The 9,856-nt window shown below is 37.2% G+C and overlaps 1 protein-coding gene across 1 annotated transcript; it reads right to left on the minus strand.

Annotated features, from left to right (window-relative positions):
• Nucleotides 1–433: 433 nt before the first annotated feature.
• On the minus strand, nucleotides 434–1,162 carry LOC138644019 (uncharacterized protein C05D11.13-like). The gene has a single exon (XM_069732525.1). The coding sequence runs from the start codon at nucleotides 1,160–1,162 to the stop codon at nucleotides 434–436; it is 729 nt and encodes a 242-aa protein (XP_069588626.1).
• Nucleotides 1,163–9,856: the final 8,694 nt, after the last annotated feature.

Raw genomic sequence — 9,856 nt, forward strand, 5'->3', positions numbered from 1 at the left:
TTCTGGGTGAAGTGTTCCAGTGCGGTGGTAGATCTGGCCGTGAATTTTAAAACAATATGGTCCAAATCCGGGGGACGGTGCAATGTTGGCACCAAATGAAGCAAACACATGAGAATTGTTGATGCTTCTGATATTTTCCATAACATTTCTACTGTGTCGATGCGCTCCCTTCATCAACTGCTCAAACAGATCTGAGTATTGAGGTCTCGGTAGCATAACTTTTCCTTTTTGGCAGCATTGAGTAATCTGATTGTCAGATGGTTTTTCATCAATGAAATTCTGAGAGTCGCATTTAGAGCAAACTGCATTCATATTCCCACAGTAGTGTTCAATAATTGTACTTTCATTGTCTGTTATGTAACGCGCAAGATGTTGAACATTGTCCTGAGCTTGCCTTAGTTGGTAGAGCATTCGTTTTTTATGAATTTGGCGATCATGTTGTTCCAGTTTGTTGTGGTGTCTCCTGTTGGCGACGTTGTCTATGAGATTTTGCATTCTGGGCTTGTCTGGCTGCAGTTTCTTTTGTTGTCTCCTGTTCCCGACGTTGTCTGTGAAATTCCACATCCTGGGCTTGTCTGGTGGCAGTTTGTTGTGGTGTCTCCTGTTGGCGATGTTGTCTGTGAGATTCCACATCCTTGGCTTGTCTGGCAGCAGTTTGTTGTGATGTCTCCTGTTGGCGACATTGTCTGTGAGATTCCACATCCTGGGCTTGTCTGGCGGCAGATTTTTGCAATGTCTCCTGTTTCCGACATTGTCTGTGAGATTCCACATCCTGGGCTTGTCTGGCGGCAGTTTGTTGTGATGTCTCTTGCCGGCGATGTTGTCTGTGAGATTCCATATCCTGGGCTTGTCTGGCGGCAGTTTGTTGTGATGTCTCATGTTCCCGATGTTGTCTGTGGGATTCCACATCCTGGGCTTGTCTGGCAGCAGTTTGTTGTGCTGTCTCCTGTCCCTGACGTTGTCTGTGAGATTCCACATCCTGGGCTTGTCTGGCGGCAGTTTGTTGTGATGTCTCCTGTTCCCGACATTGTCTGTGAGATTCCGCATCCTGGGCTTGTCTAGCGGCAATTTGTTGAAGTGTCTGTTGCTCTCGACGTTGTCGTTGCCTTGCTGCTGCTGCTTTTCTGTCATCCTCATTGGTGTATTTTCGCTTACGACCCATTCTAAGACAGAAAGCGTAAATCGTGGTAGCGTACAGTAAAGAAGTATCTGTTCAGCGCACTGTGACTGACAGAAACTGTTCAACAAACATGACTGAACTACATGGCACTGTGACTGACAGAAAATCATAATTAAACGTGACTGAACTACGTGGCACTGTGACTGACAGAAAATGTTCATTAAACATGAGTAGTAGTGTATAATAGCCATGATCCGTCAAACTCAATCTGACAGGTGCCCCGCCCCTATCAAAGTGTATCAAAATGTGTAACCCCTCCCCTCCCCTTGTCTGACGGCTGGTATCCAGCTGTCCCTCCTTGTTTGATTTCCCCTTTTGATATAGTTTAATATAGTTTAATTTGTTGTAGTTTTGATATTATTCCCGTATTTTGTGGAATAACACATGTTTATAATTATAGCCTAGTCGTGTATTTATTTTACACGTGGTTTATAACACCTTTCTCATTTGTTTTATAATAGATTTTATACGTAGCCCCGAGTTTGATTCTGTAAGCTTTTGTTTTATTCACAGTGTATCCATATAGTGAATAGGGCTGATGTTTCTGTATGCAATCCTACATCCTGTTATGTGAAAAGTATTCTCAAACACTAACTAAATGGTGAACATTACCTAAATTAGGTTAACTGTGGGTCAGAGGTTTATAGCACCTAGGTCAAGCAATTGTTGTTGTATTTGCGTACCCCATAAATGTTTATTTTCACAAACAGAAAAGTTATTGTGTCCTGAAGATGGCATCTGAGGTTATTTGTTTTTTGTATTAGCTTTCTCAGAAAACAGCTGTGTTATCTGAGGTTCAGATATTTTTGTACAAACTCATGCTGTTTGGTGATCTTTGTGAAGCAGAACTTTGTTTTATAACACATTTGTACTTGTATTGTACCTGAATTGATATTTGCTTTCTCTTTTTTGTGTCCTGAAGATGGCATCTGCAAAGTTATTTGTTATCTACTGAGGCCATTGCAAGTTGTGTTTATTCACATTGTAGCAGGTTTTATCCTTGTGGCTGCCTTATATACACAGAAGAGATATGCACCAATGTCACAACACAAGTTATAATATGACCCAATGTTACAACACAAGTAAGAAGCGGCGTGTTTTATACGAATAAAAACCAAAGACACGATATTGTAAAAATAGAAAAAGATTTATTTCTCACAATAAAACAACAGCTCAAATTTTAACATGAAATAGACATTTAGGACTTATTTATGTTATTATCTTTATGCACGTTGCCTGTGCTGCCTATAATTTGACTCTATCCTTGTTTTGTTGAAAATAACTGGACATACATAAGAAACCGGGCAATATATCTTTATAGAAATAACACTTCTGCACTCTTTGGGCATTTCTATCAGTTTTATTCATGCATTTATAACACACCATGTTTGATATTGGTAATTTGATTCTGGGAACACATTTTAAGTTACATCTGCACATGTATTACTGTTTTTTTTAGGCCATATAAATAGAAAATTATGTAGAAACCCAAAGTTTTGATAAGTGTATGAAAATACACCAATATTAACTATTTGTGCTATTTTAGGCGTAAATTTGTCCTATATGTATAGCAGTCAGGAGTTGGGGCGATGAAATATGTGTTACAAGCGTAGTGAATTGCAGATATATTCTACAGTGTATGTCATTTTGAGAAATGTGTGGCATAACCAATGTATACAGTAACAGGCGGAATGACTGAGTGTAATATTGCACTCAATACTGTGCAAAGGGTCTGAATACTTATGACCGTGTGATATTTCAGTTTTCTTTTTAATAAATTCGCAAAAAATCTACATTTCTGTTTTGTTCAGGCATGATGGCGTGCAGAGTGTACATTAATATATATATATATCTCAGAATGCAACTGAATAGTATTGCTAATTAGGCCATATAAATAGAAAATTATGTAGAAACCCAAAGTTTTGATAAGTGTATGAAAATACACCAATATTAACTATTTGTGCTATTTTAGGCGTAAATTTGTCCTATATGTATAGCAGTCAGGAGTTGGGGCGATGAAATATGTGTTACAAGTGTAGTGAATTGCAGATATATTCTACAGTGTATGTCATTTTGAGAAATGTGTGGCATAACTAATTACCTATTACGGCCACATTTCTATGCAGTGTATTTTAGAACCAGTGTTTCTGGCTGCAGACTGTAATGTGTAAGGTATTCTCATTTTTATATATTGTATTTTATAACACACCATGCCGTTTATATAATAATCACAGTTGTGTCTCTACAGGACAACGTGGCTTACAAAGACATTTCATTAATATAAGTGTGAAACTGACAGACAAGCACACCTGTGTCTCTACAGGACATGCTGGTCACTAGACAGCCAGAGTTTCTGTGGGGGAGATATACTAACAGAGGTTCTGTTGACCCAATAAACCGGTGTAGAACGTACACAGAGAGCAACTTACAATATTTACTAAGGTAGCGGAAATGGGTTTACTGCAGTTATCAGAGCATTGTATTTTATTTGACAGCCACAAGTCACACAGGTCATGATGATAGTGTATCTGCAGCATGTTATTTGGAAATAAAGAAGCCTTTTTTGTATTCGCCCGCATTTTATATAAAATCTGCATAAAAAAAATCTTCTTGGCTACACCAAAACACGTAAGAAACAAATGTATAACTTTTAGATCTACCGCATCCACAGATATTATTCCAGCGTTCTTTAATTCTACATTATTTTAGCACATATTAATTTCACAACTTTTATATGATATTTATAACACTCATTTTATATGAGTTTTCTAACACATTCTCACGGGAATATTATATATATATATTTTGTGTTTTGCGCAATTATTTGACACTGTAATTCGCATTTTATATAAAATATGCATAAAAAATCTTCACATTCTCACGGGAATATTATATATATATTTTGTGCTCTGCATCATTATTTGACACTGTAATTCGCATTTTATATAAAATCTGCATAAAAAATCTTCTTGGCTGCACCAAAACACGTAAGAAACAAATGTATAACTTTTAGCGCTGTCGCATCCGCAGATATTATTCCAGCGTTCTTTAATTCTATATTATTTTATCACATATTAATTTCACAACTTTTATATGATATTTATAACACTCATTTTATATGAGTTTTCTAACACATTCTCACGGGAATATTATATATATATATTTTGTGTTTTGCGCAATTATTTGACACTGTAATTCGCATTTTATATAAAATATGCATAAAAAATCTTCACATTCTCACGGGAATATTATATATATATTTTGTGCTCTGCATCATTATTTGACACTGTAATTCGCATTTTATATAAAATCTGCATAAAAAATCTTCTTGGCTGCACCAAAACACGTAAGAAACAAATGTATAACTTTTAGCGCTGTCGCATCCGCAGATATTATTCCAGCGTTCTTTAATTCTATATTATTTTATCACATATTAATTTCACAACTTTTATATGATATTTATAACACATTCTCATTTATAAGGGATTTATAACACAATATTGTAAAATCATTTATTGGTTCGCGGCCTTACTAATATCCTTTGAAAATAAATTCAGCATTATTATTCCATGCTGTAACATTTCTATTCTGCAGCCTCCTGTTTAGTAAAAATTCAGCATTCTTTTTATATCTTTGGTTTATATTATATTAGCTTTTTGATAATCCCGGGAGTGCCATCTATCTAGCCCTAGTATTTTTGTTATCTCAAAAGGGTGTGACACAGTCCCATATATTATTCCAGCATTCTTTAATTCTACATTATTTTAGCACATATTAATTTCACAACTTTTATATGATATTTATAACACTCATTTTATATGAGTTTTCTAACACATTCTCACGGGGATATTATATATATATATATATACGGTATATATTTTGTGTTATGCACCATTATTTGACACTGTAATTCGCATTTTATATGCCGCTGCTTTTTCTTGTTTTTGTGTAAAATCTCTGGCAGACAGGCACAGCTGTATCTCTACAAGACATGCGGGACACACCAGAGACATTGGAAATTGGGGGTTATAATGTCGAATTCAGAAAATAACCATTTTATATTGAATGACTAATGATTTCTATAGGCCTACTTTACTATGAAATTATGCATAAAAAATCTTCTTGGTTAACCCAAAACCGTAAGAAACAAACGCATAACTTTTAGCTCGAACACATCAGCATATATTATTACAGTTTTTTGCTGAATTAAAAATTATACAGTTATTTCATATTTTTGGGGCTTCATGACAGGAGAAATTATTGATAGAAACCCAGAGTTTTGATACGTGTATGAAAATACACCAATATTAACTATTTGTGCTATTTTAGGCACAAATTTGGTCTATATGCATAACAGGCAGGAGTTGGGGCGAAGAAATATGTGTTACATGCGTAGTGAATTGCAAATATATTCTGAAGTGTATGGCATTTTGAGAAATGTGTAGCATAACCAATTACCTATCACGGTCACTAGATGGCAGAATATCATATTAATTATACATTGGGGTTTACTTTTGGAAGCTTATAAAGGCGGTGTGTATGTGCACAGGATGACTTATTTTGTTTTTATAGTCACTAATATCCATATTAAATGACTCTTTAGCTTTATGAGTAAGAGACAACATACAAATAGAATCCTTTTCCCTAGTAGTTTTATATTCTATGTCTGATATATTTCTACACAAAGCTACAAAACTATTTTGTATAAACACATATCCTGGTGTGGTATCCCACAACAGAAAAGAAGTGAAAGGAATTATTTTTTATATTAAAAAGGTAAATTTTTATTACATAATTAAATCAGAATACAACAATAATAAAATAAGTGAAAAAGAGCAAAATAGACAGGGGGGTGGTGACAAAAACACCAGATTACAACGGGAGAAAAAACCACATCAGCTTTACAGAAGCTCAATAACTTATCCCTGGAAAAACATATGGTTATGGTCACAGCCGACGTGGAGGCCTTGTACACCTCCATTAAACATCAGGATGGACTTAAGGCAGCAGAATGGTTTTTGAGATCTAGCAATATGGATCAAGCTCTAATCCCCTTGATTATCTCCCTCTTGGAGTTTGTATTGACTCATAACATCTTCACTTTCAATAAACATATTTATTTGCAGACACAAGGCACCGCCATGGGTGCTTCCTGTGCCCCGTCATATGCTAACTTATTTTTAGGGGCATGGGAAAGGGAGATTTTTCAGGGGGACTTGTATCCAGAAGCACAGTTGGCACACGGATGGATGAGATATATCGACGATGTGTGGTTTGTCTGGGAAGGCACAATTAATGAACTCCATAATTTTGTGACAAAATTAAATGATAACAATTTAAATATATACCTGACTTATCAATTTGGCCGGGAACTAGAGTTTCTAGACATCAAAATTGATGTCCTATATGATGGCATGATTCGTACCAACCTCCACAGAAAACCCACTTCCACTAATTCCATTTTACATGCAGCCTCCTCACATCCTTCAAATACAATCAAAGGTATACCAGTGGGCCAATTTTTACGAGCAAAACGTATCTGCTCCGAAGAACAGGATTTTGAAAACCAGGCTGTCGACCTCACCAATAGATTTCTTGACCGGGGTTATAGCAAACGGTACATAAGAAATGGATATAGGAGAGCAAAGACAATCACTAGAGACAAACTGCTTTTTTCCTCCAATAAAAACAACAAAAAATCCAAAACAAACAATGACCAGGTTAGATATATTTCAACATATAACAACCGCTGGAATGACCTCAAAACCTTATTTAAGAAACATTGGAATATCCTGATGACGGACCCTGTCCTACAGAAAATTCTCCCCGATGGCCCTTTACTAATATCAAGAAGAAGCAAAAACTTACGTGACTTATTGGTTCATAGTCATTACGAGCCAGCATCTAAATTAACTCAAAAATCATCACAGCAAGGTTTTTTCCCCTGTGGCATGTGTAAGGCATGCCTGAATACAGAGAGGGCCCATTCATTCACGAATTTTGATGGATCTAAAACTTTTGAAATCCGTAAATACCTCACTTGTTCCTCCAAGGGAATTATTTATCATGCCACTTGTCCATGCGGGCTGATTTATATTGGCCTAACAACTCGCGAGGCAAAAATTCGGGTCCGTGAACACGTTCGGGATATTGAAAAGGCCAAAACTATAGACGATTTATCTTTATTGAAATCTGTACCACGTCACTTCAAAACTCATCATAGCTGTAATCCCAGAGGCCTTTTATTTAAAGTCATTGATCAGATCAATTTGGGTCTACGTGGAGGTGATCTGGCCAAGTCTCTAGCACAACTAGAGAGCAAATGGATATATAGACTTGGCACAATCACACCACGTGGCCTAAATGAAAGCTTCGGCTTTAATTCTTTTTTGTAAACTGTATCTCTTCAATTTTATATTTAGGTTTTTAAGGCATTTTAATTACTAGTTATCTTTAGTGTATAGGCAACTATATCTATTTTTAGTATGTAGTTAGTATTCTTCGTATGTAGTTTTTAGAACCCTTGTTTTTAATTGTTGTAATTTATATTGTTGTCCCTATATTCATACTAACCTCTGTTTCAACTTATAGGATTATGTATTTATGCTGCTATACCTGTATAATATTCAGCATGAACATCTGGGATGCTCGCAGGATTGAATGGAATTCAGTTATATTTACCTTCTTCTTCATCTCCACGAAATATACTTGATGCATCAAAAGTCTTCTATGCGTCCATACGACTGAAATCCGCCTAGATTGGGAGTGGACATTTTGGGATAAGGGATCTCTGAGGACTTTCTGGGGAGAGGTGATATGATGCCTTGGGTGCAGAAATCCGGAACTGAAAAGAGGCAAAGGAGATATATTGATTGTTATTCATTATAGTGTTCATTCTTCTTCCTGCAGTCACATGAACCCTTATGTATGCTTAATCTGCACATATTTAGGTGTTTAATCATGTTTAACATGCATTCGCATGTCCCTCACCCTTGCCGACAAAATATGTTTTGCCTAGGCATAACTATAGGCTTTCAACAGCATTTTTTCTTACAATACTGCCACGTAACTCTCTCCCTCTGTCACACCTGCACCCTACCTATATATGTATACATATTGCTTGTAACAACATTTCTCTTATAATAGCTGTTATAATAGTTAGCCCCTCCCTATTGTCACATTAGCACTTTATTTATGCATATTTTGCACATATGCAGTCATTAAATCCTTCCCCATTGCCACTCCAGCACTTTACTTTCTGTATATATATATGTTTGCTACAACATTTCCCCCTCCCTATTGTCTCATTAGCACTTTATTTATGCCTATTTTTGCACTAACGCAGTCATCAAATCCTCCTCCACCGTTACACCAGCATTTTACTTTCTGCATATATATATATGTTTGTAACAACATTTCCTTTACAAATGCGGTCATAACATTTAGTTCCTCCCCTTTGTCACTTCAGCACCCTATTTATGTCTATTTGGCACATACCTTAGTGTATCCTTAACATTTTTATTCCTTAGAATCATTCAACAAATATATTATTAGACCCTTACAATCAATATTTCCCCTATTAATATTATAATAATATTCGGCTTTTTTCACATAGTCACATATGCACTTTACTTTTGTGCAGCTTTGCACTTGTCCATGGTTGTCAACCAATATATATATTTTTTACTATGCCCAATTTCTCTCAACATGTATCAATATATATTGGGTTCAGTAGTCCAAACATTTGGTTTTTATTCCCTTTACGGGGGTTTCTTCTATAATTTCCCCTTCAATGCGGCACAGTCTCAGTCCCAGTGTCTGCAACAATTCGGTCATCTTGCCCGCCCCCTTCCTTTCCTCCCCCTTTTTTTACTAGCGATCCACTCTTTCAATATGACTCCCCCTCTTTATCTATCCGCTGCACTAGATACACGCACCAACAACAAACCCAGTCCCGTGGTCTCACCCTCTCCCTCTCATCTCTTTCTTCGCCGGCATCTCTGGAGTTCTCGCGCGCGTGCGCGGGGTCCGTTGGCTCCGCCTCTGACCTCCTGATGGCGCCGCCTCACGTGACCGCAGTGCGTTCCACTGCGTGTCACGGAGCGCCCTCGGGGGGTTCCCTTGGCAACGGTGGGACGGCCCTGCATGCGCGCGCACATTTGAACTTCCTCTGTATGCTTCCGGTGCAATCATCCAGCAGTGATATATAATCCCCCATGCCTGACCATTCCTCCACACGCCCCAGTTGAAGAAGCTTGTGCGAAACGGCGCTCGTCGGGCTCGGGACCATAGCACCGGCTATCCTGCACGCTACACAGTCGGTCTTTTCATGACATAGCAGTCACACTACAGGTAACCAGAACTGTCACTTTGGAATTTCTCTCTACATTGGGTATACTACATTGCAGGCTTTGGATCAGTGCTTAGCGCACACACCAGATATATTAGCAATTTCTGCATTATTCTGGCATAAAAGTCATGCACAGTTAGTCCCTATACTATGTAGGTAGTTGCTTGATTCCAGGACAATATATTCCTTTGAAGGTTTCTGGTTGCTATCTATATATATTCTTTACATCTTGATACCCGTTAGCACTTTGCTGTAGTTGTCATGACCTTATGGTAATATTACCGGTGCATTATATTTGGTTTCACGGTACTGTGCTGTGTTGACTC

This window comes from Ranitomeya imitator, chromosome 1 (genome assembly GCF_032444005.1).
Source record: "Ranitomeya imitator isolate aRanImi1 chromosome 1, aRanImi1.pri, whole genome shotgun sequence".
NCBI lineage: Eukaryota > Metazoa > Chordata > Amphibia > Anura > Dendrobatidae > Ranitomeya > Ranitomeya imitator.

Excerpts from the sequence above, each read along its gene's own strand:
- LOC138644019 (XM_069732525.1), bottom strand. The coding sequence starts at position 1,162 with ATGGGTCGTAAGCGAAAATACACCAATGAGGATGACAGAAAAGCAGCA.